The 16,866-nt window shown below is 46.2% G+C and overlaps 1 protein-coding gene across 1 annotated transcript in view; it reads left to right on the top strand.

Moving 5' to 3' along the window:
• Positions 1-3,244, top strand: part of LOC142921674 (uncharacterized) — a 35,376-nt gene extending 32,132 nt beyond the window's left edge. The window contains exon 3 of the mRNA XM_076062977.1: positions 3,239-3,244. Within this exon, the coding sequence (XP_075919092.1) occupies positions 3,239-3,244 (6 nt within the window). The remainder of the gene's footprint in view (positions 1-3,238) is intronic.
• The last annotated feature ends 13,622 nt before the right edge of the window (positions 3,245-16,866 follow it).

Genomic DNA, 16,866 nt, shown 5'->3' with positions numbered 1-16,866 from the left:
AGGAGGTCATGGGGCAGACCCAGGTGCCACGGGTCGACTGACTGAGATGACTGGCTGATGCACCACCTGTGCCCCCTACTGTGCCAACCTGCTGTGCTTTAGCCACCCGGCGCTCCGCTCGTTTTTCTGAGCGTCGCTCCTCCGCCCTCCGTTGTTGTTGGAGGGCGACTGCCTCCAACTGCCCAGTAGCATCCTTCACGAGCCTCCTCCACAGAGGCCGATCTTGACACCGCTGGTACCAGTCATCGGCAAGTCCACTCAGCTCCACGTCCTCCTGTACCACATCACTCCATCTCTTCTCTAGCCCGTGCCGCGCCCGCCTAGCCCCCTCAATCCGGCCGAACAAAAGCTGTTTCGGCATGCGGTGGCTGGGCATGCGCGCTACATGACCCAGCCATCGCAGCCTTGCCCGCCGGAGGAGCTCACTGATGGGACCTTGCCCAGATCTTTCACACAATCCAGTCTGCTTAAACCCAGGATGGATCGTAGGCAGGCCAGACTAAATGTTTCTAACCGGCGAAGATGTTCCATTAGGGGGGTCCACGTTTCGCAAGCGTAGAGAAGGGAGGGAATGACCATGGCCAAGAAGACCTGAACCTTAGTGCGGAGCGACAGACCAGGTAGCTTCCACACAGCGTTACGCAACCGATGAAAAGATATTGCCGCTCGACTGATTCGGAGTGAGACCTCTGCTGTTAAACTGGAGCCAGTCATAAGCACACTGCCCAGATATGGGAAACTCTCCACTCTCTCCACAACTGCCCCATCAACGATTGGGAGTTGTGGGGGTGGAGTGTCCGATGGTACAAAATACCCAGGCAGGTGCTTAGTTTTGGTGGGGCTGATGGTAAGGCCCCACTTCTTAGTGGCACGCTCCAGTCTCAGCAGCAGCGTCTCCAACTCCTCCTCTGACTGAGCAGCTATTACCAAATCATCAGCATACATAACGTGGTTGAGCAATAGGGAGCCATCCCTTGACCGCACCCGGGCATTGATCAGCCTCCCATTATATCTGTACCATATGGAGATTCCCCCGGTACAGCTATTGAAGGCTTCACGAACTACGTGGTCAAAATAGATGTTAAATAATATGGGAGCCAGAGGACATCTCTGTCGCACCCCAAGGTGTACAGGGAATGGCTCTGACTCCCGGCCACGTAGTTTTACCCGGGCCCGCTCACCATCATGAAGGTCCTTAATGATCGTGAGCAGAGGGTCAGGTACTCCAAAAGCACGAAGAACAACCCAGAGCCCAGGCCTACTGATGGTATCATAGGCCTTGACCAGGTCAATAAAGCAGAGAGTTAATCACACACTGACACACACACTGACACACACACACTCAGACAACAACAACAACCGCCATTCGCCACTAAGTGGCGGTGACGTCACCACGACGCTTGTGCCAGGCTATGTGCACCCTGAGGCCACGTGAAGTGTCGAACGCCCGCTGGCAGGAGGTCACGGGGCAGACCCAGGTGCCACGGGTCGACTGACTGAGATGACTGGCTGATGCACCACCTGTGCCCCCTACTGTGCCAACCTGCTGTGCTTTAGCCACCCGGCGCTCCGCTCGCTGTTGTGAGCGTCGCTCCTCCGCCCTCCGTTGTTGTTGGAGGGCGACTGCCTCCAACTGCCCAGTAGCATCCTTCACGAGCCTCCTCCACAGAGGCCGATCTTGACACCGCTGGTACCAGTCATCGGCAAGTCCACTCAGCTCCACGTCCTCCTGTACCACATCACTCCATCTCTTCTCTAGCCCGTGCCGCGCCCGCTTAGCCCCCTCAATCCGGCCAAACAAAAGCTGTTTCGGCAAGCGGTGGCTGGGCATGCGGGCTACATGACCCAGCCACTCAGACACACACTGACACACACACTGACACACACACCATGATACACACACTGACTGGAGGAGGTGGAGCGTGGTCAACACATCTACGCCTGAAACATTTTAGAAAGAAGCGGAGAATACGGAACAACCCACCTGTTGTCCATTTCGATTTCCGCGTTGCCTCTAATCTTCAGTCTTGCTGTGTATCCACCGTCTGCTGGAGCTCACCTTCTATAGCGAGGATATCCATCATCTCCAGTTTGTGTGTCTTTAATAAATTGTCTCGGATATTTCTTGCTGCTCTCTATATCCTTCATACATGCTGCTACATTGACATTAAGGTTTCTGCATGGCCCATGAATCATATTTGCGGTCACTACTGCAAACAGATTTTGGGTCTTCCTCTGGATTTGGAAACTCGGCAGATATAACATCGATTTGGATTGGATGATTTTTTTCTTTCAGCCGGATTAAAATATGAGCGTGGGGAAGTCATCTACATCATTAGACCTCCTTTGCCAGTACCAAAATATAATAATAGGGGTTTTTCCCCTTTTTTCTGGCAACAAAACTGAAACCTTTTTACAAGGATTCATGTCTACTGCATTAACCACAATACCTGCAGTCAAAATGCAAACAAAACACACGCACTATGATAATATATGTGGCATTGTCCTTGAAACCGATTGGTCCAGACCAAGGGACGGCTTTCTTTAGAGCCTCGACCCAATTGGTGCTCGACCAGAGGACGCCAAAAGGTTTCAGTTTTGTTGCCAGAAAAAAAGGGGAAACCCCTATGATGTGGAAGTCCTAGTTTCTGCCACTCAGTTGAGTACATCCAGCATCTTGTTTCTCCAAAAAACACGACTCTCAGTGAATGCTCTCGATGAATTTGACTTGCTTTTGTCTGAACACCCTGGCTGTGAAGTCGTATCGACGGCTGGGTGTCTGGCCGAATGAAAGTTATTACTTTTTTTGTTTTATCTGAGGCCAAGTTGGATTACATGTAAAGGTAATAAATAAGTCGGGGACATCCATACGCTCGAACGTATGACATGGCACCTTGAGCATATTCGTGCATGCGTCTAGGGCTTCCTGTGAACGTAGCAGACGCCTGGATGCTACGGGGGGGGGGGGGGGGGGGATGATGTAGCGCCATGTTGGGCTGTATGCGTATTACCACGGGAGCTGACCTGTAAAGCGGACATGCGTCAACAGGGGGTGGTGTACAGACCAGGTGGGACGAACAGGGCCCCCAGACCCCAAGAGGGGAGGGGGGGGGGGGCTGAGGGATGTTCCAGGGCCCCCTAGAGAGTTCCAGAAGGCTTGGCCAGGGGCAGAGAGACCCTGGAACGGGGATAAAAGCCGGACCCCTGAACGGGTTTGGCGGTCCTTGTCCACCTGAAGCTCTGAAGAAGACTCTGAGCACTACCCTGAAGACTCTGAAGACCCTGAAGCGAAGAGCCCAGTGACCCTGGCTAGGGTCGGGTTCAGACATAACCAGTGTAGGGTTAGCGCTAGAACCAGAGTAAGGGCACCGTAGTGTGGAGGGACTGCCTCCTGAGGTTATCGGCTGTGAGGGGTCGTCACCCCTCTGTGCTGTGGTTCCCTTGTTGAATAAACGTGTTGCCTCTAGCGAACCGTCTCGCCTCGTCTTGGGCCCACTGCACGTGTAACCTGTGGTAATGAAACCTCTTGTCGCAAAAAAATAGCGGCGTGTGAAAGTGAAAGGTGTTAGCGGAGTAATAATAAATGTTGATTTAAAGCTTTCGTGACTGCAGGGATTCATATTTGCAGCCAGCTATGGCTCTAGGGTTTGGTGTTACATGTTATTTATGTAGTTTATTGTTAAAAGTTCGGTCACAGTCCCTATGATCACGGTTACATTGCATTTATGGCTCTATTTTGGTGATTTCGAAAACGTTTTTTTGGTTTGGCCATGTTTTTGTTTATTGTAGCACGGAGTTAGACTGATGGCCTTAATCTTAGTTGTCTTGTGGTTGTTGTTGTTGTTGTTGTTTGACTTGCATCCCACTGGGATTTTTGCACACAGCGTTGGTGTACGGTGCTATTTCAGGAATATTTTGATGTTTTTTTCCTGGATTTTCTGTTTGCACAGTCACGTAATCACTTTAAGATGTTTTCTTGTTCATGTTTTTGTATGTTGCGGTTGCACCCAATTCAAGAGCCGAATGGCTCACAGGGCTATACCAAATAAATGGAACTATGAACTATTCTTGGTTCTTTTGGTAAAGTCACCACGTAGAAGGGAAACAATCAAATAATAAAAATATAAAACAATAAAATTCTCACGACGTTTCGACTGCAACACAAGCAATCATCATCAGGTGTGAAAACCACAGCAAGAAAATAAAAAAGTGGCGTTTTTTTAACGTTAGCACCACGGAGAGCGATTTGACAGTCATTCAGATGGACGAGTCCATATATGTTGGGGATAGAGGAGGGGGGAGACGAAAATAATGGATGCAGTCTGGAAGCCACCATAAGTGTGAACAATCATTTAAGACCCGAAATGGTTTATCAAATCCTTCCAATGATTCCTAAGCCAGAATTCCTTCCTCTCGGTTGAAATTGTCTCTGTATATGTGGATAGCCTCATGAACGAATCTCTCATGGTAGCCAGATGGATTGCAAATAACCTCCGTCTTGGAGAAGTCAATGTCATGTGAGCCTACTGAATTATAAGTCATCTGCCACGGCCGAGGTGTTGGTCCTACCGTGTTTTAGGTCTGCATTCTGTTCACGAATGAGGTCCGAGACATGTCGTATGGTTTCTCCAATGTAACTACTACCACAGAGGCAACTTAGTTTATAGACACCAGGATACTGTATGTCCGGAATCACATCTTTTACAGACGGAACCAGATCACGGATTTTATGTTATGTGTTGAAACGGACCTGGATCTTGTGTTCATTCAAGATTTTGGAGATCTTTTTTGTGATCCCCGCAATGTAGGGCAAAGTGATGGTTTTGAAAGGCTCCTCAAGAGGGTCCTTCTTCATGGTTGCAGTGATAGCTTTGCGGATTGTGTAGTCAGAGTAACCATTAGCCTTAAGAGCTTGGTGTACGTGCTTTAGTTCACTGGCTATGTGTTCCTGGTCGGATATGCATTGGGCTCTATGGTGCAGAGTCTTGATGAGGGAATTCTTCTGGGATGGATGGTGGTGGGAATCCTGTTTCAGGTAAGCATCCATATGGGTAGCTTTCCCCTAGACAGAGTGGCTCATTGAACCATCTATTTTTTTTTACCAATTCCACTTTACAGTAAAATTGTAGACACGGCACAATATATATTTCTGAATCTTTATTTTTACCAACATTTAAAAAAATATTCTCCCTTAAGTCAAAATTATGAAATATTGGATTTTTTACAAAGCCTTGTGAATTCACCTTGTATCTGAACAAGTTCAATTTGTGCAAATATATTTTTTCAAACGTATAAATAAAAAAACTGCTTAAAACTATCAGCTCTATGTTTTCAAGTCAATACAGTTTGGGTAGTGAATAAATTATAGTCTAAATAAGCTACACATGACGAATTGTAGGCAATTATAGTTATAATCAAAGACATTTTTAAACAATCACGTGGTCCCTGTAGTCGCCGTTAGAGACACAAAATATGCTTGAAAACAGTTTATCAACATATATGAATACATTTATTCTAATAAGCAGAGTTAATTTCCTATTTATGGCATGCCAGTTACGTGTCAGTTTTCGATATCAACATCACCTGACATGTGGAGCGATTTAATTGTTTCATCTCCCTACTGGGCATCCTCTCGGATGACCACCTCGCCGCCCATCGGCATCACTCGCCCCCGTCGCGCCCTCCACCGTCACCCTCAACTCCACCCGCGGTGTTTTCAACACTGCCTGGTTGGGCACTGGAACGGTATCCCAGACAGTGCCGGATTAAGCTCGTGCGGGTCCTGTGGCATGTATTATAAAGGTGCCCAAAATAAAATAAAAAAACAATTATTAAAACGCAAAGTTTACACATCTACCGGGTCTCCACTTGACTTTGTATTGTCTCGGAGGAAGTCCACCCACACCTCCACTTCCACAAACTGCTGGGAGTTGCCTCGCTCTGCCTCAGTCAGAATTCTCCTCCTGCTTTACGATGTGAAGGTCCCATTTTGGAGTTGAATCTTCATCTTCACATTTTACCTTCACTTCTTCCCTCTTCACCATCACCTCTTCACATTTCACCTTCACCTCTTCATATGTCACCTCGATACCTTTAAAAGTGTCCAAGCTGGGATTTTCATCCGGTTCGTGTTTCATGAGGGATGGGCTCATTGCGGAACTTTCACTTTCACAAGCTGATTTCAGACTCCACTCCTTGTGGATCTTCTATTGCAGGGGTCGGGAACCTATGGCTCGCGAGCCAGATGTGGCTCTTTTGATGATTGCATATGGCTCGCAGATAAAACAAAATATTCTCACTTGTTTTAATCCATCCATCGATTTTTCACTGCGCATGTCCTGTTCAGGGCTGCAGGAGCAATTGTCCATTATTTTAATTGGATGATACTGGCCTACGTTTGCCGTTGCTGGGTAAAACAGGTAAACGCCCCCTTTTGATTCAGTCTGAGACTGCGTCTGCTCGGTCATTAGCTCAAAGCTAACCCTTCGACGAAGAAGATGGCGAAAAGAAAAAAAGACGACGAGTATCGTACATTTCAGGACGAATGGACCGAAGAATTCGCCTTTGTGGAGAGAGCGGGTTCTGCGGTGTGTCTAATTTGCAATGACAAAATTACATCGTTGAAACGGTCGAATGTAAAGCGGCACTTCGACACGCGCCACGCTACCTTTGCATCAAAATACCCTGCGGGAGACAGCAGAAAGAAAGCGTGCCAAGAGCTTCTGAGCAGGGTGCAAGCTAGCCAGCAGCAACTCCGCGTATGGACCCGGCAAGGTGACTATAATTCGGCTAGCTTTGCTGGTTCTTTAGCAATAGTGAGGAACGGAAAACCATTCACAGATGGCGAGTATGCTAAAACGTTCATGCTGGATGTAGCCAATGAACTTTTTGATGATCTTCCGAACAAAGACAAGATAATCAAACGGATACAAGACATGCCTCTGTCGGCAAGAACTGTTCATGATCGTACCATCGTAATGGCAAACAAAGTGGAGGAAACGCAAGTGAAGGACATAAATGCAGCGCCGTTCTTTTCTCTGGCTTTGGATGAGTCAACAGACGTGAGCCATTTGTCGCAGTTCAGCGTGATTGCAAGATATGCTGTTGGTGACACACTGCGCGAAGAAAGTCTTGCTGTTCTGCCATTAAAAGGGTCCACAAGAGGTGAGGATTTATTCAAGTCTTTCATGGAGTTTGCTCAAGAAAAAAGTCTACCTATGGATAAACTTCTCTCAGTGTGTACTGATGGTGCTCCGTGTATGGTGGGGAAAAACAAAGGATTTGTGGCGCTTCTCCGTGAACATGAAAATAGACCCATCCTAAGTTTCCATTGCATTATACACCAGGAGGCACTTTGTGCTCAGATGTGTGACAGGCAGTTTGGCGAAGTGATGTCGCTGGTCATTCGTGTGATCAACTTTATTGTTGCCCGAGCCTTAAATGATCGCCAGTTTAAAACACTGCTGGATGAAGTTGTAAATAACTATCCTGGTCTGCTTTTGCACAGCAATGTGCGTTGGTTGTCAAGAGGGAAGGTGCTTAGCCGTTTTGCGGCTTGCCTGAACGAAATCCGGACTTTCCTTGAAATGAAAGGCGTCGGGCATCCTGAGCTAGCCGACACCGAGTGGCTCCTCAAGTTTTACTATCTCGTAGATCTGACTGAACATCTGAACCAGCTCAACGTGAAAATGCAAGGCATTGGAAATACAGTGTTATCCCTTCAACAAGCTGTATTTGCTTTTGAAAACAAGCTGGAGCTTTTCATCACGGATCTTGAAACAGGTCGTTTACTACATTTTGAAAAACTGAGCCAATTTAAAGATGCATGCACAGCAAGTGAGCCCATTCAAAACCTTGATCTCCACCAGCTAGCTGGCTGCACATCCAGTCTCCTACAGTCCTTCAAAGCACGCTTTGGAGAATTTCGTGAGCACACTCGTCTTTTTAAGTTCATCACCCATCCAAACGAGTGTTCACTGAACACAGCCGACCTGAATTACATCCCTGGTGTCTCCGTCAGAGATTTTGAAGCAGAAGTGGCTGACCTGAAGGCCTCAGACATGTGGGTGAATAAGTTCAAGTCACTGAATGAAGATTTGGAAAGAATCACACGACAGAAAGCGGAGTTGGCGAGCAAGCACATGTGGACAGAAATGAAAAAACTCCAACCCGAAGACCAGCTGATTCTCAAAACTTGGAACGCGCTTCCTGTCACATACCACACACTGCAGCGTGTGAGTATTGCTGTATTGACCATGTTTGGATCTACGTATGCATGTGAGCAGTCATTCTCACATCTTAAAAACATCAAGTCCAACCTACGATCACGTTTAACGGATGAAAGCCTCAACGCTTGCATGAAGCTTAACCTCACCAAGTACCAACCCGACTACAAAGACATCAGCAAATCCATGCAGCACCAGAAGTCGCATTAATGGTGAGTGTTATAACAACATTATTTAAAAGAATAAATTCAGAGGCTTATTATACTGACATTTAGTTGAATTCACTTTTAAAATATATTATATGGCTCTCACTGAAATAAATTTCCAAATTTTTTGCTTTCATGGCTCTCTTAGTCAAAAAGGTTCCCGACCCCTGGTCTACACTGTGCGTGTACACTTGTGTGTGTACACTATGTGTATACACTGTGTGTGTTACTGTGTGTCACTGTGTGTCGCTGTGTGTCACTGTATGTGTCACTGTGCCTGGCACAAGCGTCGTGGCGACGTCACCGCCACTTAGTGGCGAATGGCGGTTGTTGTTGTGTCACTGTGTCACTGTGTGTGTGTCAGTGTGTGTACACTGTGTGTGTACACTCCGTGTGTGTACACTGTGTGTGTACACGGTGTGTATACACTGTGTATACTATGTGTATACACTGTGTGTGTACACTGGGTGTGTACACTGTGTGTGTGTACACTATGTGTATACACTGTGTGTGTGTACACTGTGTGTACACTGTGTGTGTGCACTATGTGTGTGTACACTGTGTGTGTACACTGTGTGTGTACACTGTGTGTGTGCACTGTGTGTGTGTACACTGTGTGTGTACACTGTGTGTACACTGTGTGTGTACACTGTGTGTGTACACTGTGTGTGTGTACAATGTGTGTATACACTATGTGTGTGTGTACACTGTGTACACAGTGTGTACACTGTGTGTATACACTGTGTGTGTACACTGTGTGTGTGTACAATGTGTGTATACACTATGTGTGTGTGTACACTGTGTACACAGTGTGTACACTGTGTGTATACACTGTGTGTGTACACTGTGTGTGTACACTGTTTGTGTCCGCATTGAACCGAACCCCCGGCAAGGCCATCTACTTAATGACGAGAGAAAATTCACACGAAATGTCCTTTTCAATGAAGTCTTCCAGATGTAAATTGATACAAGCTTTTAATGAAGAAATAAAATCATCTATTTCAAAACACAACACAATTCAAAGATGTTTCATTTTAAAACTTCAAAACGGAGCATGGGGTACTTGCGTGAATGCGTCCTTCGTGTGCAAATGTTGTGACTTTCCTGGCCTGAAGGCCGTCAATGTGTTGGACCCTTATTGGTGCACAGCGTCTCAACAACAGCAGTGGGGTTTGCTTCAACCAATAGGTACGAACATCCAGACGTGAATCAGCAAGGAGCATTTCTAGTCCCAGTTAGACAAAATCTACGTCAACACGTAAGACAAATCTACAATTCGTGTTGTAGAGAATGTACCTCCTCCTATACGTGTAACTTTCAAGTGGTATGCCTTGTAACTGATGAATGATCCGAGCATGCTTCCTACTTCAAAGAGAATTAGTTGCTCCAGAGGCAGACGCTTCGTGAAACACAAAAGTACCCTTTGACCTGTATCACAAGAACAACGGGTCTCACCCGAGTTCTCTGTACAGGTTACTTCCAAAACACACACACACACTTTGTCCTAACATCACTTATTCAATGTTTGTTCCTCATACAAAATGTTACACGTACGCACACAATCAGACAAGTATTCATTCTAAATTATCATTGACGGGCATATTAACATTGAATTACTGCAGCGAAATTGACTGCATCGCGTTACATCGTATTAACAAGAAGTTATTTTACAAATACGCACCGTCAGCTTAACAGTGTATGTACACCGTACTATTGTTGCGTCATTCAAAACGAGTAGGCCGTTGCATGCTGGCGTCTGGGTCAAAATGTAGCAAATTCTAAACATTACGCTACAAATAATAGATCACGGCGTTTCGATGGCAACACAAGCAATCGTCATCAGGTGGGACAAGCACAGCAGCAAGAAGAAGAAACTGCTGGAGTAGGCGCCTACTACTTCAGCATCTTCTTCTTGCTGTGGTTGTCCCACCTGATGACGATTGCTTGTGTTGTGATCTAAACGCCGTGATCTGTTATGTTTCTACCCACGTGGTGACTTTACCGAAATAACTAAAGAGTGTGGATTCCTGCAGTCACAAAAGCTTTGAATCAAGATTACCTACAAACTACGCAACTGAGATGACGCATAAATCATCGCCCCCTACTGACAGGCTCTTGTCCACATGCAGGCCGGTGCAGGGCCACCACCTTGTGCCACACAGGGGCAGCTGCTACTTGGGGATGCTCTTCGTGTGTCTGAGACGAGACACAAAACTCCGAATTGCCAGAGGCGATTAAGCAAGCACCATATAAGTGGAATAATTAAATAACAAAAATCACGACGTTTCGGCCACAACACAAGTGGCCTTCATCAGGTGAAGGGACCGTGCTGTCATGATGAAGGCCACTTGTGTTGTGGCCGAAACATCGTGATTTTTGTTATTTTATCTTTTAACCTACGTGACTTTACCGAATAGAACAAAAGAGTATGGATCATTGCAGTCACGAAAGCATCAAATCTAGAATGGAATCATTAAAACTGAGTGAATGCTTGGGAGCTTATTGGCTCTCGCTCCTGGTTAGAGATCTACCCAACCCACAGGTCCACAAAGACTGGCCGCTCTAACCATGCAGGTTGCACCTAGAAACTGAGTGTTCAACTTCACATTCTTGTCATTAAAGGCCTGTGACTAAGCTGCATCCATTGGAGCGACCAGAGTGGAGTCGGCTCCGGGAGAGGCAACCACCTCGCCCCACGCTGCTCCTCCACTTCGAGGTCTGCGGAGAACTTCGCCACCACCACCACCAGCGTGGCGATCTTCACGGCTGTGCTCACTGTGGTTCTGCTGCTCACGCAGCCGGTGGTGGGACTCCTCGGAGGATCTCGGCGTGGGGGTTCGAACATCAACGGCTCCACCGCCACCACCACCACGATCAACAACTACTCGGGACTCGTGAAGGACGTCTCTCCACCGGCAGCGGTCGCCACCTGGGGACCGATGTTCACCAGCGGCCATGCAGACGGACAGGAGAGGGACGGCCCAGCCTGGCCCCCCGGGATGTCCTGGCTCATGGACAGCGCGCCGACTCCTCTCCTGCACGCTGCGGGTCAGCTGTGCAGTAGCCACAGTGAGGACATAGTGAACAGCGTGCTCCCTGCCCTAGTGCAGGCTATGGGTCAGCTGTGCAGTAGCCACAGTGAGGACATAGTGGACAGCGTGCTCCCTGCCCTACTGCAGGCTATGGGTCAGCTGAGCGGCAGCTGACAGGACATAGTGGACAGCGTGCTCCCTGCCCTGCTCCACGTCGTGCGTCAGCTGTACAGCGGCTGCAAGGAGGCCATAGGCTCCACCGTGCCGCTGAACACCCCGCACATCGCCGTGCGTCTCCGGCGTTTCGTACGTCGCAGAGTTGAGTGAGCAACATCCATCGTCGTCGTCATCACCAACAGCCACGGTCAATCCACTGGCGGGTAGAGACCTCCACGTGCCGTCGCCACCTCCCACGATGCCGCTGTGCGGTGATCCACCCAGCGCCTGACACGGGGAGCGATTTCATTGCTTCGTCTCCCCACTGGGCATCATCTCGGATGACCCCCTCACCGCCCATCGGCATCACTCGCCCCCTTCGCGCCCTCCACCGTCACCCTCAACTCCACCCGCGGTTAAATTTTGATTTAAAGCTTTCGTGACTGCAGTAATTCATATTCTTAGCTCTTTCGGTAAAGTCACGTTGAAGGGAAACAATAAAATAATAAAATAAATATAAAACAATAAAAATTATCACGACGTTTCGACACACCTGATGACGACCGTTTGTGTTATGGTCAAAACGTCGTGATAATTTTTATTGTTTTATATGTATTTTATTATTTTATTGTTTCCCTTCAACGTGACTTTACCGAAAGAGCTAAGAATATCCACTCACGGTGTTTTCAACAGCCTGGTTGGGCACTGGACAGTGCCGGATTAAGCTCGTGCAGGTCCTGTGGCATGTATTATAAAGGTGCCCAAAATAAAATAAAAAAAACACAATTATTAAAACGCGAAGTTTACACATCTACCGGGTCTCGACTTGACTTTGTATTGTCTCGGAGGAAGTCCACCCACACCTACACTTCCACAAACTGCTGGGAGTTGCCTCGCTCTGCCTCACAGTCAGAATTCTCCTCCTGCTTCACGTTGCCTCCGTCGATGTGAAGGTCCCATTTTGGAGTTGAATCTTCATCTTCACATTTCACCTTCACTTCTTCCCTCTTCACTTCTTCCCTCTTCACCATCACTTCTTCATATTTCACCATCACTTCTTCCCTCTTCACCATCACTTCTTCCCTCTTCACCATCACCTCTTCATATTTCACCCCGATAACTTTAAAAGTGTCCAAGCTGGGATTTTCTTCAGGTTCGTGTTTCATGAGGGATGGGCTCATGGTGGCACTTTGACTTTCACGAGATGATTTCAGACTCCACTCCTTGTGGATCTTCTGATGCTTCTGTGTTCTCTGGTGTACTTGAAGATGTTGCTGTGCAAACGCCTTCCCACACAGAGTGCACTTGAAGGGTTTCTCTCCCGTGTGTGTCCTCTGGTGTATTACAAGAGCAAATGAACGTGCAAACGCCTTCCCACACACAGTGCACTTGAAGGGTTTCTCTCCCGTGTGTGTTCTCTGGTGTATTACAAGAGCAGATGAATGTGCAAACGCCTTCCCACACACACTGCACCTGAAGGGTTTCTCTCCTGTGTGTGTTCTCTGGTGTTTTTTAAGAGTAGATAAATCTGAAAATGCCTTCGCACACACACTGCACTTGAAGGGTTTCTCTCCTGTGTGTGTTCTCTGGTGGTTCTGAAAAACTGATGGCCATGCAAATGCCTTGTTACACACAGTACATTTGAAGGGTTTCTCTCCTGTGTGAGTTCTCTGGTGCCGTGTCAAATCTCCAGTCCGATCCGTGCTGTATGCACACCGGTCGCATTGGAGCCTTGTCCTACCGAGCTGCGCTGAGTGCATTTGCTCCATCAGACCAATTCTGCGGAGGAAGCGTCAGAGGAAGTGTCAGCTGCAGACAGAAAAAAATAATATCCACACCATCTACACGTCAGTATCGAGGCACAGAGGAATGCATATATAGTCACATGTGACTTACACGCCTATATTCATGATGTAGTAAAAACTTTCCCAAATTCATCACAGGGCTGTTATGGCACACAATGAGAGGGCAAATGGTTATAAACATGCCTGGAAGCCCTCGTATCTTCAAAATTAATGTTCACCCAAAACTCCGAGCACACAATTTCGGCTGTCAGGCTACAAAAGGAATATTTATGAGTGCTAAATTCAGCTGACATAGCAAAGGGTGTTAAAAACAATGCTATCTGTGTTAATTCATAAATTAATTCATAAATTAATGTTCAATCGCAACTTAGAGGTGTGAATCCAGGCTCAGATCTCCTTAAATGCTGGGATGAACAGTTCCGACTTCAGCTGCATGTGTGTGCTGTGTTCACATCCTGTTTCCATTCATATAAAGAGTTCCAGAGGAAAACAAAAGTAAACTATTGTTATGATATAACCTCCGTGTTCAACAGAGTTAATAGACGTTACTGCAAACACAAACTGTACACTGTCACTGGGTAAACAGGCGGTGGCGTGTCTAGAATCACGCCTGGCCACCTTCATCTGCTTGGCATGAATGCTTCCTCACTTCACCAAGTAATTAATTGAGGATCAACGAACATAACCGAGGCTAACTGGAGTTTGCGTGTCTCTCTCCGTGGTGAGATGTTAACTACCTCACCTGGTATACAGGAAGTCGTGGGTTCGATCCCGACCCTGACGCCTGCTGTATATTTGGAGTTTACGCGTCTCTCCGCTGAGTGTCTTTGACCGATAGACATTGACACACGTATTCTTGTTGATTTCAGTAAAGTTACGTAGATAGAAAATAACAATAACAGATAATACAATTACATTAAATAAAGACCACTTGTGTTGCGATCAAAACGTGAGTTTTTTTGCTTTATTTACAATTTATTTTTATTTTATTTTTTATTTTCTATCTACGTGACTTTACCGAAAGAACCAAAAATATTAATTCCTGCAGTCACCAAAGTTTTAAGTCAAAACATTCACACACGTTGACAAAGCCTCACCTTGTGTTGTTGTGGGCAGGTCGCTTCTGATAACAAGAGCGATATAGCAGCTCAAGCGGGCTTGGCCTGCTAACAAAAGAACTAAAATAAAAACTGCGTGAATATTTACAATAAAACAAAGTTACAAAGTGGCGAGCCGGGTGAAGACAAATAAAACTTAAGCGAGAAAATTAAAGTGAATGCAAATCAGGCGAGGGCAGGAGGCAAGGCCCCACGTGGCTAGGCCCCGCGTTGTAAAGATCCAACCTGGACATCGATTCCCATGCTCGCTGCTACTCAACTGACATCCCTACGAGAGAGAGCGAGGCTCTACCTTGGTAAACAACAACAACCACCACAACCACCACCACCACAACGATGAGAATTTCTCACCTCGGATTTCAGTGCAAGCGCGCTCACGGCAGCTTCCTGTTACCTCGCGACAGCAGGAAGTAGTATGACATCCCTTCCCTCCTACGAGCGGCTCTCCAACTGAATAAATTATAATCTTAGTTTTTTCGGTAAAGTCACGTTGAAGAGAAACAACAAAATAATAAAATATATATAAAACAATAAAAATTCTCACGACGTTTCGACCATAACTCAAACGGTCATCTTCAGGTGTGTTGGTTTGCATAAATTTATTTTTAAACGGCACATTTATTTATTTATAAAAACGTTAGCGTCACGCGCAGCGATTTGGCAGTTTACCCAGGACTAGTCCATCTATATTTTGAAAAGAGGAGGGGGGAGACGAAATTTTTTTTTATAATGTATGCTGTCTGAAAGCCAATGTAAGCGTGAACAATCAATTAAGAACTGAAATGGTTTATCAAATCTTTCCAATGATTGCTAAGATAGAATCCATCTTCTCGGTTGAAATTGTCTCTGTGCTTGTATATGTGGATAGCCTCATGAACGAATCTCTCATGGAAGCCAGATGGCTTACAAAAAACCTCTGTCTTGGAAAAGTCAATGGCATGTGAGCCTACTGAATTAGAACAATGATTTGCTACGGCCGAGGTGTTGGTCCTACCGTGTTTAAGGTCTGCTTTGTGTTCACGAATGCGGTCCGAGACATGGTGTTTGGTTTCTCCAATGTAACTACTACCACAGAGGCAACTTAGTTTGTAGACACCAGGGTATTGTATGTCCGGAATCACATCTTTTACAGACGGAACCAGATCACGGATTTTATGTAATGTGTTGAAACGGACCTGGATCTTGTGTTTATTCAAGATTTTGGAGATCTTTTTTGTGATCCCAGCAATGTAGGGTAAAGTGATGGTTTTGAAAGGCTCCTCAAGAGGGTTCTTCTTCATGGTTTGAGTGATAGCTTTGCGGATTGTATAGTCGGAGTAACCATTAGCCCTAAGAGCTTGGTGTACGTGCTTGAGTTCACTGCTTATGTGTTCCTGGTCGGATATGCATTGGGCTCTATGATAGAGAGTCTTGATGAGAGAATTCTTCTGTGATGGATGGTGGTGGGAATCCGGTTTCAGATAAGCATCCGTATGGGTAGCTTTCCTGTAGACAGAGTGGCTCATTGAACCATCAGGTCTCTTTTTAATTAGGACATCCAAAAAAGGTATCTTGGATGTCCTAATTAAAAAGAGACCTGATGGTTCAATGAGCCACTCTGTTTACAGGAAAGCTACCCATACGGATGCTTATCTGAAATCGGATTCCCACCACCATCCATCACAGAAGAATTCTCTCATCAAGACTCTGTATCATAGAGCCCAATGCATATCCGACCAGGAACACATAAGCAGTGAACTCAAGCCGTACACCAAGCTCTTAGGGCTAATGGTTACTCCGACTATACAATTCGCAAAGCAATCACTCAAACCATGAAGAAGAACCCTCTTGAGGAGCCTTTCAAAACCATCACTTTACCCTACATTGCTGGGATCACAAAAAAGATCTCCAAAATCTTGAATAAACACAAGATCCAGGTCCGTTTCAACACATTACATAAAATCCGTGATCTGGTTCCGTCTGTAAAAGATGTGATTCCGGACATACAATACCCTGGTGTCTACAAACTAAGTTGCCTCTGTGGTAGTAGTTACATTGGAGAAACCAAACGCCATGTCTCGGACCGCATTCGTGAACACAAAGCAGACCTTAAACACGGTAGGACCAACATCTCGGCCGTAGCAGATCATTGTTCTAATTCAGTAGGCTCACATGCCATTGACTTTTCCAAGACAGAGGTTCTTTGTAAGCCATCTGGCTTCCATGAGAGATTGGTTCATGAGGCTAACCACATATACAAGCACAGAGACAATTTCAACCGAGAAGATGGATTCTATCTTAGCAATCATTGGAAAGATTTGATAAACATTTAAGTTATTAATTGA

The sequence above is a fragment of the Petromyzon marinus genome, unplaced genomic scaffold (genome assembly GCF_048934315.1).
Source record: "Petromyzon marinus isolate PM22_M1 ecotype Great Lakes invasive population unplaced genomic scaffold, UKy_Petmar_22M1.pri1.0 PM_G_Scaffold_83, whole genome shotgun sequence".
NCBI lineage: Eukaryota > Metazoa > Chordata > Hyperoartia > Petromyzontiformes > Petromyzontidae > Petromyzon > Petromyzon marinus.
Note: the sequence above shows the minus strand (reverse complement) of the source record. Positions and strands in the feature narration are given on the sequence as shown.